At 44.0% G+C, this 13,351-nt stretch overlaps 2 protein-coding genes across 7 annotated transcripts in view; one reads left to right on the top strand and one right to left on the bottom strand.

Moving 5' to 3' along the window:
• The window catches only part of LOC109916102 (dynein heavy chain domain-containing protein 1), a 210,088-nt gene extending 200,666 nt beyond the window's left edge, over nt 1–9,422 (bottom strand). The window contains exon 1 of the mRNA XM_048597842.1: nt 9,332–9,422. Coding sequence (XP_048453799.1) covers nt 9,332–9,422 — 91 coding nt within the window. The remainder of the gene's footprint in view (nt 1–9,331) is intronic.
• LOC109925438 (arfaptin-2-like) overlaps nt 7–13,351 on the top strand; it is a 36,789-nt gene continuing 23,444 nt past the window's right edge. The window contains exons 1-2 of one of the 6 annotated variants that reach the window (XM_048597815.1): nt 52–130; nt 634–677. The gene's annotated coding sequence lies outside the window, so the exon portion shown is untranslated. Of the gene's footprint in view, nt 131–633; nt 678–9,287; nt 9,392–13,351 lie in introns of those variants that run through there. The other 5 variants (XM_048597816.1, XM_048597810.1, XM_048597809.1 and 2 more) reach the window with 5 other exon arrangements.

The following is a 13,351-nucleotide window of genomic DNA, read 5'->3' as shown; positions in this document are numbered from 1 at the left end:
GCCTTCCCTGTTCCCCCATTCCCCCCCCATTAGTATTTGTGAGTTGCTATGATTTGTGAACTGGTGGGGGAGGTGTCTGTTTGACCAGGGAGTGCCCATCATACTCGGGAGGGGTTGCCATTCTCAGTTGGTGAGTGTCACCCAACTGCCCACGTTGTCTTACCCACTGTTAGTGCAGTCCACCCCCTTGAACTGCTCCCAAGGTGGTGAACCTGCCCTCTGTGTATTTCTCCACCTCCTGCTGTGGCTTGCATTGATGAAGTTGCTGATCATAGCGTGTATTTGGAGACTAATTCTGGCCCTGACCTTGTTGACATCACTCGATGTGTCTCACCTGCATACATGAACTAAAATTGTTGACTCCTCAAACATCAAACTGCGACACAACAAGCTGAGTACTGCTTGGATCATGATGTGTAACAGAGAGGTCCCTCTGTGACATACACACATCCTACAGCCTGTATTGAGTGCTGCCACCGCCTCCTCCCTCCTTGTCTCTGTAACCTCCTCAGGCCTCTGACACGTACCTTGTCCCTCCTCCTGTCACCCCATTTGTGGCTATTCCTTTAGCCTCTTCAACCCCACACATCAGTGTTTCCTTTGGTAACAGTTATGTGTGTGTCCACATAACAGGAATGCAGTTTGCCAACGTCAGAATTCCTCATTCTTTATTCACGGTAAGGATCACTAACTGTTGCAGTTCAGAGTCACTATTTATTCAGACTAGTACTGGGAAACTATAAAGTACTGCATTAAACATGGTAACAGGAGCAGGCCCTTTGAGTCTGCTCCATCATTCATTGTGATCATGGCTGATCATCCACTCGAGTCTGTGCCTGCTCTTCCCGCTCATTGTTTGATCCCTTTAGCCCCAGGTACTATATACAATTCCGTCTTGAAATCATTGTGTTTTGATCGACTGCTTTCTGTGGTAATGAATTCCACAGGCTCACTACTTTCTGGGTGAAGAAATTTCTCATCTCGGCCCTAAATGGCTTATCCTGTATCCTTGGACTGTGACCCTTGGTTCTGGATTCCACACTCGTCAGGAGCATCCTTCCTGCATCCACCCTGTCTAGTCCTGTTAGAATTTTAAAGGTTTCAATGAGATTTCCCCCGCCTTCATTCTTCTGAGCTCCAGGGAATAAAATCCTAACAGATGCAATCTTTCCTCCTACAACAAGGTTAGGTTACTTGGGATCCAGGGAGAGCTAGCGAATTGAATTCAAAATTGGCTCGATGGTAGGAAGCAGAGGGTGATGGTTGAAGGTTATTTCTCAGACTGGAGGCCTGTGACTAGTGGTGTGCCACAGGGGTCAGTGCTGGGACCTTTGTTATTTGTTATTTACATAAATGATCCGGTTGTGAATGTACAAGGCATGATTAGTAAGTTTGCAGATGATACAAAATTAGGAGGTATCGTTGATAATGAGGAAGGTTATGAAAAATTACAGAGGGATCTTGATCAGATGGGGAAGTGGGCAAATGCAACTCAATACAGATAAGTGTGAGGTGTTGCACTTTGGAAAGTCAAATCATGATAGAACTTATGCAGTAAATGGTAAGGTCCTGAGGAGTGTTGTGGCACAGAGGGACCTAGGAGTACAAGTACATAGTTCGCTGAAAGCGGTGTCACAGGTAGATATTTGCATGCTGGCCTTCACTGGTCGAAGCATTGAGTATAGGAATTGGGACCAAAAACAAAGTTGCTGGAAAAACTCAGCAGGTCTGGCAGCATCTGTGAAGGTAAAAAGAGTTAACGTTTCGGGTCTGGTGACCTTTCCTCAGAACTGAGAAAGTTACTTAGTTCTGAGGAAGGGTCACCAGATTCGAAACATTAACTCTTTTTTTCCTTCGCAGATGCTGCCAGACCTGCTGAGCTTTTCCAGCAACTTTGTGTTTGTTCCTGATTTACAGCATCTGCAGTTCTTTCGGTTTTTTTATAGGAATTGAGACGTTGTGTTACAGTTGTACAAGTTGTTGAGGCCGCACATGGAGTATTGTGTACAATTTTGGTCACCCTGTTATAGGAAAGACATAGTTAAACTGGAAAGTGTGCAAAGAAGATGTTGCCAGGACTAGGAGGCCTGAGTTATAGGGAGAGATTGGCCAGGATAGGACTTTATTCCTTGGAACATGGGAGAATGAGGGGTGATCTCATTGAGGTGTATAAAATCATGAAGGGCATAGATAGAATGAATGCATGTAGTCTTTTTCCCAGGAATGTGGTTTGAAAACTAGAGGGTGTAGGTTTAAGGTGAGAGGGGAAAGATTTAAATATGACCTGAGGGGCATCATCTTCACGCAGAGAGTGCTGCGTATATGGGATGGGCTTCCAGAAAAAGTGGTTGAGGCAGGCACAATGGCAACATCTAAAAACAGCTAGATGGGAAGGGTTTAGAGGGATACGGACCAAATATGGGCAATTGGAACGAGCTGAGTGAGCACCATGGTCAGCATGGACCAGTTTGGGCTGAAGGGCCTGTATTACTTTATGACTCTATAACTATCCCAGGAATCAATCTGATAAAGCTTTGCTTCATTCCCTCTGTCGCAAGAACATCCTTCCTCAGATAAGGAGACCAAAACTGCACATAATACACCAAGTGTGGTCTCACCAAGGCCCTGTGTAACTGCAGCAGGACATCCCTGTTCCTGTACTCGAATCTTCTCGTTATGAAGGCCAACATCCCATTTGCCTTCTTCACCTCCTGCTGCACCTGCATGCTTATCTACAGTGTATCATGACACCCAAGTCTTGTTGAACATTCCCCTCTCTCAATTTCTAGCCATTTAGATAATAATCTGCCTTCCAAGTTTTTGCTTCCAAGTGGATAACCTCGCATCTATCCAAATTAGATGGCGTCTACCATGCATTTGCTTACTCACTCAACTTGTCCAAGTCACACTGCTGCATCTCTGCATCCACCCACCCATCTTTGTGTCATCTAGTACGCCATTGTCACTGCGTACTACTCAGAAAAAGACCCATTTATCCCTACTCCCTGTATCCTGTCTGCTGTCATTGGTGGGGAGAAAAACAGAGTTCATGCTTCAAGTCTGATATGATGATTCTTCATAACTGAACGGGACTGGACAAGTTTTACTAATCAACCTGTTTGGAGATGTTATTATACACTTCTGGACCAGGTGGTAATTGAATCTGGGCCTCCTGTCCAGAGGTAGGGACACTACCGCTGCATCACAAGACAGCCCCTAAAATGTTGGTTTAACTGAGATGATTGTACCCCAACAGAGTGAGCCTGAAGTCCCCGTAGGCAGATTCATTTGCATAGCATACAGAACAGACAAAAAGAAGGAGGTGAGAGTGTTAGATGTGGGGTAGCAGTAATGTTTGGAGAAGACATTGTGGTATTGGAGAGAGAATAAGAGGGGCAAGGCCCTGCTACAGGAGTTAATTTATAGACCTCCAAATGGACAGAGAGAGACGGAGACAAGCAAATCTGCAGGGAAATCAAATGGGATAGCTTGGTAATACTTTCAGATTTGAATTAAACAAATCTATATGTGGAACAATTTTAGAGTAATTGGGAATGAGGGGGATGAATTTCTGAAATGTGCTGAGGAGAACTTCTCTGATCAACCTGTTCTTGGCCCAATGAGAAACAATGCTGAATCTGGGTGCTGGCGAGTGTGTGGGGAAGCCATTGTATCATTAAATTTGGATTAGTAATGCAAAGAGTAAGACTGGGTCAAGAGGGGATCAAGCCAGTGTAAAGACTGACTGGAATGATTGATGACCTTTGAAAGACAAATAAAATAGATGTATGATTCTAAAGGGAGTGTTGGAGCAGAAGCACCTCGGGGTATACGTGTACAAATCATTGAAAGTGGCAGGACCGATAGAGGAAGCACGTGTATATGTATAAGTAAAGCGTATACAGTATTCTCTGTACAAGACACTTGTTAGACCCTCAGTTGGAGTAATGTGCACAGTTGTGGACACCACTTCATAGGAAAGGTATGAACACATCTGCAGAAGTGATTTATAAGAATGGTTCCAGGAACAAAAAACTTCAGTGATGAGGACGGATTGAAGAAATTGCGATTGTTCAACATACAGGTTGGAATGAAGAAGGCTAAGAAGAGATACGATGAAGGTTTTCAAAACCATGAGGGAGCTGGACAGGGTAGATAGGTTCCCACTCATAAAATAATCCAGAAGCTGAAGGACCGATATAAAGTGATTTGCAAAACAAGTAAATGTGAAGTAGAAAAATGTTATTGACACAGTGAGTAGTTGGGGTCTGGAATGCACTGCCTGGAAATGTGGTGGAAACAGGTTCAAATGAGGCATTCAAGAGGGACTGGATGATTATTGGTTAGAAATAGTGTGCAAGGGTATGGGGGAAAGAGCAGCGGATTGGCACTAAGTAAAGGTGCCCCTTTGAAGAGCTGCTACAGGCATGTACAGCCCTGTTGCATTTTTCTCTGGCTGAGGGCTTCCACTTCTGCCTGTGTGACCAGGGAGTCAATCCCTCTAATCATTGAAAACGTTGATCAATAAATAACACCAAGAATCCTGAGGGACCATTAACAATTGCTGACTCAACTGCACATCTGCACTTTAGAAATCGACAGGACAGATGCAGTGACTAATGCAGTGCATTTTGTGTTGCTGTTTCTTTCATTAAGGTTTCACTAACTCCTGGTGCCCATGTTGAATTCTCCTTTACACCCTCTGTTCACTGACCCATGTTGATTTCCACTTCAAAAGCACCTGAGTTTTAAAATTCTCACCTTAGTATCAGAGTATGGAAAGAAGCCCTTTGGCCCATCATGTCCACACAGCTCTCCAGGGATATTTGTTTTAATTTGGGATGTGGGTGTCACCGGCTAGGCTAGCAATTGTTGCTCATCCCTAATTGCCCAGAGGGCAGTTAAGACTCAACCACACTGCTGTGGGTCTGGAGTCACGTGTAGGCCAGACCAGGTAAGGATGACAGATTTTCTTCCTTAAAGAACTTTGGTCAACCTGGTGAGTTTTTAACAGCAAGGGGCAAGGGTTATATGGTTTTCATTCGACCAGTTTTTTTATTCCAGATTTTTATTGAATTCAACTTTCACCATGTACCATGATGGGATTTGAACTCACCTCCCCACAGTGTTAGTCTGTGTTTCTGTGTCGGTCACCCAGTGACATTACCACAGCACCATCTAACTACTCTCAACCCAGTTTCCAGCACTTTGCCTGTAGTCTCGTCTGCTATGGCACTTCAAGTGATCATCTAAATACTTTGTAAATATCGTGAGGTTTTTGCACATCTAACACCCTTTTAGACGGTGAGTTCCAGATACCCACCATCACCAATTCGCACTTCAATATCACATATACCTCCTGCACTTCATTGCACGGCTGATGCAGTATAATGTGGGTAAATGTGAGGTTATCCACTTTGGGAGCAAAAACAGGAAGGCAGATTATTAACTGAATTGTTATACGTTGGAAAATGGGAGGTGCAATGAGACCTGAGTGTCCTTGTATACCAACCACTGAACGTAAGCATGTAGGCGCAGCAGGCGGGGTGAAGATAAATGCTATGTTAGCCTTCATTGCGAGAGGATTCAGGTACAGGAGAAGGGATGTCTTGCTGCAATTGATGTGGAGGTGCCGATGTTGGACTGGGATAGACAAGGTCAGAGATCACACGACACCAGGTTATAGTTTGACGGGTTTATTTGGAAACACAAGCTTTCGGATCCTTGCTCCTTCTTTACCTGAACAGCAATGGGCAAAGTTATATGGTGAAGAAGGAGCAAGGCTCCGAAAGCTTGTGTTTTCACATAAACATATTGGATTATAACCTGGTGCTGTGTGATTTTTGACCTTGCTGCAGTTGCGCAGCGCCTTGGTGAGACCACACCTGGAATATTGTATGCTGTTCTGGTCTCCTTTTCTGAGGAAGGTTATCCTGACTTTGGAGGGAATGCAACAAATGTTTACCAGACTGATTCCTGAGATGGCAGAACTTATGAATGAAGAGAGACTGGATCAGTAAGGACTATATTCACTGGAGTTTAGAAGAATGACTGACAGGGAATCTCATAGAAACCTATAAAATTCTAACAGGACTAGTCAGCGGAGATGCAGGAAGGATGTTCCCATTGGTGGTGAGCCCAGAACCAGGGATTACAGTCTACGAATATGGGCAAATTGGAGATGAAGAGAACTTTCTTCACTGAGAGAGTGGTGAGCCTTTGGAATTCTCTGCCACAGAAAGTGGTTGAGGCCAAACATTGGATGTTTTCGAGGAGTTAGATATGGTTCTGGGGGCTAAAAAGATCAAAGTGTATGAGGGAGAAAGCAGGAATAGGGCACTGTAAAGACACTTATTTTTCTATTTTTCTCCTCGGTGGAACTGTGAGTTGATATTAAGATGAGTTGAATTTTGGATAGCTACGTGTTTTAACAAACAAATACAGATTTTTGATATTGGTAACTGTTATCTTTAGTGATATAAAGAAAGCTGTGGATGAATGCCCGAAGACCATAAAGTGTAGGAGCAGAATTAGACCATTCAGCCCATCAAGTCTGCACTGCCATTCAATCGTGACGTGTTTCTCAACTCCATTCTCCTGCCTTCTCCCTGTAACTCTTGATCCCCTTACTAATCAAAAACCAATCTATCTCTGTCTTAAGGACACAATGACGTGGTCTCGACAGTCCTTTTGTGGTGATGAGTTCCACAGATTAACCACCTTCTGGCTGAATAAATTCCTCCTCATCTCGGTTCTACAGGGTCGTCCCTTCGCTTTGAGGCTGTTCCCTCGAGCCCTAGTGTCTCTTCCTAATGGAAAATTTTCTGCATGTCCACTTTATCCAGGCCCCTCAGTATTCTGTATGTTTCAATCAGATGTCCCCTCATCCTTTTAAACTCCAACGAGTACAGACCGAGAGTCCTGAACCATTCCTCATATGACAAGCACTGCATCTTGGGTTCATTCTTGTATATTTCCTCTGGATGCCCTCCAGCGATAGGACTGTTTTCCTTAGTTACAGGTCCTAAAACTCTCTCAATATTCCAAATGCAGTCTGACTAGCATCTTGTACAACCATATCAGTGTATCTGTGCTCTTGATTGTAGCATTCTTGAAATGAATGCCAACATTGTATTTGCCTTCCTAACTGCCAGGTGAACCTGCATGGTAACCTTAAGAGAACCCTGAACTAAGACTCCCAGTTTGTGCTTCAGATTTCCTAAACCTTTCCGCATTTAGAAAATAGTTTATGACGCTTCTTCCTAACTGTGTAAGCTTACATTTTCCCACATTGTATTTCATCTGCCACCTCTTTAGCCATTCGCCTGGCATGTAAGTCCTTCTGCAGTCTCCCACTTCTTCAGCATAACAGTTCTTCCACCTGGCGTTCAGTTCGATCTTGAGTTGGTCAATCAAGGAATGACAGAGGCTAACCAGCAGGTGCAGAGTGATTTTTGAAGCTTCAGGACTGGCTGCTGTTTCTTAGTATCTCAAGTTTTGTATCCAGTTAAAGAATTATTCAATGTTCTGAGAGAAGATTGTAAGAAATAAGTAAATACTTCTGGAAGTCTACTGAAACTATTCGTATTCACTGGTGATTTTGAAATTAGATTTACAGTTACGTGCCTGTGAAGAACTCATTATTCAAGGATTGCACAAAGACTTGGTATTCATCATTCAAAACTGTTTAACTGAACTAGCAAATTATAATTCTTTTATTTTCTTTTTAATTTATCCCTTAACTATGTCTGTCTGTTTCTGTGTGAATTGGGTTTTATGATCAAAGAAGATTGGCGTTTAAATCATAAATACAGTATTGATTAGATTATCTTGTTTAGCTTTGCCCTGCCAAAGTTGTAGTCTTGATAAATTGTTAATAATTTTTAATTAAGTTATAAACTTGGTGTTCAAGATTTGTTATTCATAAAATCTTATTAGGAACAATTGGGCAATTCTCAGGGTCATTGAATATTTTAGTTTCACGTGTTGTGTGTCCAGTGATAGTAGGGCTGATTGGGTTTTGCTTGTTATCCATATCTTAACAGTACTGAATTGGATGATCAGCCATGACCGTATATTATTAATATAATTATATTCTTGACCAGTTTCCCATGCAAAACCTTGTCAAAAATCTTATTAAAGTCCATATAGATTCCATCAGCTGCATTGCCCTCATCCACATATATATTCATCTTGAATAATTCAAATCAAACACTTCAGATGTGATCTGCCCCTGACAAAGCCATGCTGACTACCCTTAATCCATCCTTGCCTCTCCAACTGGAGATGATTTCTGTCTCTCAGAATTTTTTCCAATAGTTTCCTTACCACTAATGTTGGAATCACTGGTCTATAGTTCCCTGGTTTATCTCTACCAACCTTCTTGAATAATGGTACCACCTTAGCGCTGCGTCAGTCCTCTGGCACCTTTCGTGGCTATGAAGGATTTGATTTTCAATCTCACTAAGTTATGGTTATTATCACAGGTTATTACCTTAGGATGGATGCCTCCATGACCTTGCAGCCTGCCATACTTGTGGCCTGAAACCTCATAACCTTCTGTGATCCTTCAGTTCAGTCCTTTGTGAATCCTGAATTTAATTGCTTCACCATTAGTGGCCATGCTTTCAGCTGTATTTTGGCAGAATTTCTGGAATTCCCTCCATGAACATCTCCTGTCGTACACTTCTTTCGATTTTGTCCAGAGGACAGTGAGAGGTTGGTGGGATGGGCAATCGCATAGCCGGTGAAATTTAATGCCAAGATTTGTCACGTTATACTTAGGTTTCAATAAAGGATACAATGCTAAAGCAGATTCAGGAATAGAGGGACCAGGGTTTACATGAATAAAAGTTACTGAAGGTCACAGGACAGATAGAGAAAATGCATGTAGATAAAAAGACTCCAGCTGGAGTATTGTGTACATTTTTGGGCACCATGCTTTAGGAAAGATGTAAATGCATTGGGCAAAATGCAGAAGTGATTTAAAGGAATGAGAAACTTCAGTTTTGAGGATAGATTGAACACTGTTCTACTTGGAGAGAAGAAAGTTGAGAGAAATTTTGCAGAGGTGCCTTGAGGGATCCAGATAGAGTAAATAGAGAGAAACTTTCCACTGATGGAACGTTCGAAAATAAGAGAGCACAGATTTAATGTGATTGACAAAAGAAGCAAGGTGAAATCAGAGTTAACGTTTTCACATGACAAGAGGTTAGGATCTGGAATGTGCTGCCTGTGAGGACAGATATTGATAATGACATTTAACTTTGCTTCCAATGGCCAGAAGAGCAGTGTTTGATGACAAAGACCTCAAAGCCAGCACCAGTGTTACCTGTCCGAAGATATGGATAATTTACAGCAGACACCTCAAATCCGTTGAGAAATATCAATGGTAATGCCTGTGTGAAATCCTGCATATCCATCGACGGGATTGATGCTCTAATGTCAGCATCCTTCGACCGTCCAATTTCCCCTTTTTTTGAGGCATTGGTTATGGTCAGTCAGCTGCAGTTTGCAGGCCACATTGTCCAGGCCTGATGCAAGTCTCAAAATGCACTTTCTGCTCCAAGTTTCATCATGGAAAATATGCGTGGGAATCTACTGCCCTGGAGAAGGAACATCATCAAAGGCTTGACCATCTCTGACAGGCCCTGGAAAGGGCCAGTATTATTTTTTTTACAATATATTTCAATCACGTGGACGAGGGATGGGAATGTAATATTTTCAAATTTGCAGATAACACAAAACTAAGTGAGAAGGCAAGTGATGAGGATGACACAGCCTACAAAGTAACATAGACAGGTTAGGGGCGTGGGCAACGTCTTGGAATATAATGTAGGGAATTGCGAGGTTATGCACTTTGGTAGAAGAGTAGAGGAGCTGAATATTATTTAAATGGACAGACTGCAGAAAGCTGCAGTGCAGACTGTATTGGTGGGTCCTCATTCACGCATTGCAACAAGCTAGCATCCAAGTTCAGCTGATGATAGGGAAGGCAAATGGAATGGAGCATAAAAACAAGGAATAAACACAGTGCTGGTGAAACTCAGGTCTGGCAGCAAAACCAAGTTAACGGTTCAAGTCCCATATGACTCTTCAATCAGGTCACAGCTGACCCAGCTAAGTTGGTGGGCAAGGTGCTTTGCTATCTAACTGGAGCTCAGAGGTCAACCTTTGACGTTGTAAATGAAGTTGTCACGCGTTTTCATTACAAGGCCTCTTCCCAGCAATGACCAGTTTTTTTTCTCATTAACTGTCGGCTCAGCAGAACGTACCACCCATTCTCTCCTTTCGTACAAAAATAGGTCTAGTTGATGGGTATCTCTATCTCTTTGTCTCTGTTAGCACTTCCTTTATCTTTTGTTCTAGGCACCTCACAATCTGTTCTGCTTGCTGCTCCTTCCTTTCTGCTAGATATTTTTGGTGCAGTGGTAGTGTCCATAACTCTAGGCCGGAAGAGCTGAGTTCAAGTCCAATCTGCTCCAGAGAAATAAAATTCCTGAACAGGTTGATATAGAAAATATCTAAAATCCATTGTTTCCAACTCCTTTTAGTTCTGAAGGAGAATCATATCGGACTCAAAACATTAATTCTGTTTCTCTCCTCACAGATGCTGCCAGATTTGTTGAGTTTCTCCAGCACTTTCAGTTTTCATTTCAGATTTTCAGCATCCACAATATTTTGCTGTTATAAAAACAGGGAGGTCTTGCTAAAACTATATAAGGCACTAGTTAGTCCACACTTGGAATACTGTGAACAGATTTGTTCCCTGTATCTAAGGAAAAGTACAGTGGCATTGGAGACAGTCCAGAGAATCTTTAGTAGTTTGATCTCCAGTTTGGAAGGAGAGGCTGAGTAGGTTGGGCCTGTACTCATTGGAGTTTAGAAGAATGAGAGGTGCTCTTATTAAAACAGACAAGTTCCTTATGGGGCTTTATAAGGTAGAAATGGAAAAGTTTGTCCCCTTGGAGAATCTAGAAACAGAGAGCCTTGTAAAAGGGTTTGTCTATTTAAAACAGAGATGACGAGGAGTTTCTTCTCGCCAAGGGTAGTGAATCTGTGGAATTCTTTACCGTAGAGCACTGTTGAGGCTAGGTTGTCAAGTATATTTGAATCTGAGAGAGACAGATTTTTAATCAGTGATGGAATCAAGGGTGAAAAGGCAGGATAGTGGAGTTGAGAATTATTAGATTCAGCCATGATCTCATTGAATGGCCTACTGTGATATTATGCACCTATGTTATATAGTTCAAGTACAAAAAGCAGAAGGAGAGTACAGAAACATGAATAACCCAGCCATCCCCCACCTCCTCCATCGGTCCTACCTTTGGCTGGGTTTGTGGATCCAACATCACCGTTGGATGCAGAAGTTTGCACATGTGCATATTGTGCACTGACCTCATTGTGAGGGAGCGGGGTAAGTCCAGCACCCTGGCAGGAGGGGGCCCAGAGTGGGGTTTTGCTGGGGGTGAGATCTGAGCGCCATGGAGTACAATGTTGGGAGCACGCTGTCCGCCTTGGTTGCAAAAACCCCAAATCCACAAACTCCACAAGTCCAGTCGAGGTTCTCTTGTTAGCAGAGTCCTCCGGAGATTGTCAGCTTTGCCTGGCAGTCCCTGTGCCCCCACCTCATGTTGTGCTGCCGCTGCCCTGGGTCTAGCCAGTGTGGTGCTTGGTTCTGGAGCTTGGGGGTGTTGCATGGTTCTGCTCATTGGCTGTTGGTTTCCAGTGGTCAATCTGTGTGAGTTCAGAAATAATGCTGACTGTAGTCACTCCTCTGGAATGTATTACACTAAGGTTTGATTCCAAACTTCAGTGGATGTTGTCCATTCCCAAAAATCCCTTTCAAACCACAAACACTGTTCTGTGATTGTTAAAGTATAACTGATTCCTCCTGGATCACACTGCGGGGGTGGTCTCCGGGACCACACTCCGGGGGTTTCTTTCATTTTGCTGCACAGGGCAGGGTGTTCTCACGGATCTTGGTGTGTTGTGGGGGGGGATATCTCTGAGATCTTGATGTGTTTGGAGCAGGTTATTTTTGGGATCTTGCTGTGTTGGGGGAGTGTCTCTGGGATCTTGCTGTGTTGGGGGAATGTCTCTGGTATCTTAGATAACAAAGTGTAGAGCTGGATGAACACAGCAGCCAAACAGCATCAGAGGAGCAGGAAAGCTGACGTTTCGGGATTAGAGTCTTCTTCAGAAATGGGGGAGGGGAAGGGAGTTCTGAAATAAATAGGGAGAGAGGGGGAGGCGAATAGAAGATGGATAGAGGAGAAGATAGGTGGAGAGGAGACAGACTGGTCAAAGAGGTGGGGGTGGAGCCAGTAAAGGTGAGTGTAGGTGGGGAGTTAGGGAGGAGATAGGTCAGTCCAAGGAGGATGGACAGGTCAAGGGGGTGGGATGAGGTTAGTAGGTAGGAGATGGGGGTGGGGCTTGAGGTGGGAGGAGGGGATAAGTGGGAGGAAGGACAGGTTAGGGAGGTGGGGACGAGCTGGGCTGGTTTTGGGATGCGTTAGGAGGAGGGGAGATTTTGAAGCTTGTGAAGCCCACGTTGATACCATTGGGCTGCAGGGTTCCCAAGCGAAATATGAGTTGCTGTTCCTGCAACCTTCGGGTGGCATCGTAATGGCACTGCAGGAGGCCCAGGATGGACATGGTTTGCAACTGGGAGGTGCAGTTGTTTGTTGCGAATCTTGGGATCTTGCTGTGTTGGGGGAGTGTCTCTGGGATCTTGCTGTGTTGGGGGAGTGTCTCTGGGATCTTTTTAATTCCTTCAGGGGATGAGGGCGTCGCTGGCCAGACCAGCATTTATTACCCATCCCTAATTTGCCAGCGGGAAGTTAAGAGTCAACCACATTGCTGTGGGTCTGGAGTCACATGTAGGCTAGATAGGATAAGGATTCCCTAAAGGACATTAGTGAACCAGATGGGTTTTTCCAGCAATCAGCAATGGATTGATGGTCATCATTAGACTCTTAATTCCAGATTTTTTTTTATTGAATTCACATTCCACCATCTGCCGTGGCAGGATTCGATCCCAGATCCCCATAACTGAGCCATTGCCTCCCCATGGGTTGTCTTGCTGTGTGGGAGGTGTCTCTGAGGTCTTGCTGTGTGTGGGAGGTGTCTCTGAGGTCTTGCTGTGTGTGGGGGCTGTCTCTGGGATCTTGCTGTGTGTAGGGGCTGTCTCTGGGATCTTGCTGTGTGTGGGGGCTGTCTCTGGGATCTTGCTGTGTGGGGGGTTGTCGCTGGGATCTTGCAGTGTGTTGGGGGTGTTGTGTCTGGGATCTTGCAGTGTGTTGGGGGTTGTCTCTGGGATCTTGCTGTGTGTGTGGGGTTGTCTCTGGGA

The sequence above is a fragment of the Rhincodon typus genome, chromosome 6 (genome assembly GCF_021869965.1).
Source record: "Rhincodon typus isolate 14 chromosome 6, sRhiTyp1.1, whole genome shotgun sequence".
In the NCBI taxonomy this organism is placed as follows: domain Eukaryota; kingdom Metazoa; phylum Chordata; class Chondrichthyes; order Orectolobiformes; family Rhincodontidae; genus Rhincodon; species Rhincodon typus.
Note: the sequence above shows the minus strand (reverse complement) of the source record. Positions and strands in the feature narration are given on the sequence as shown.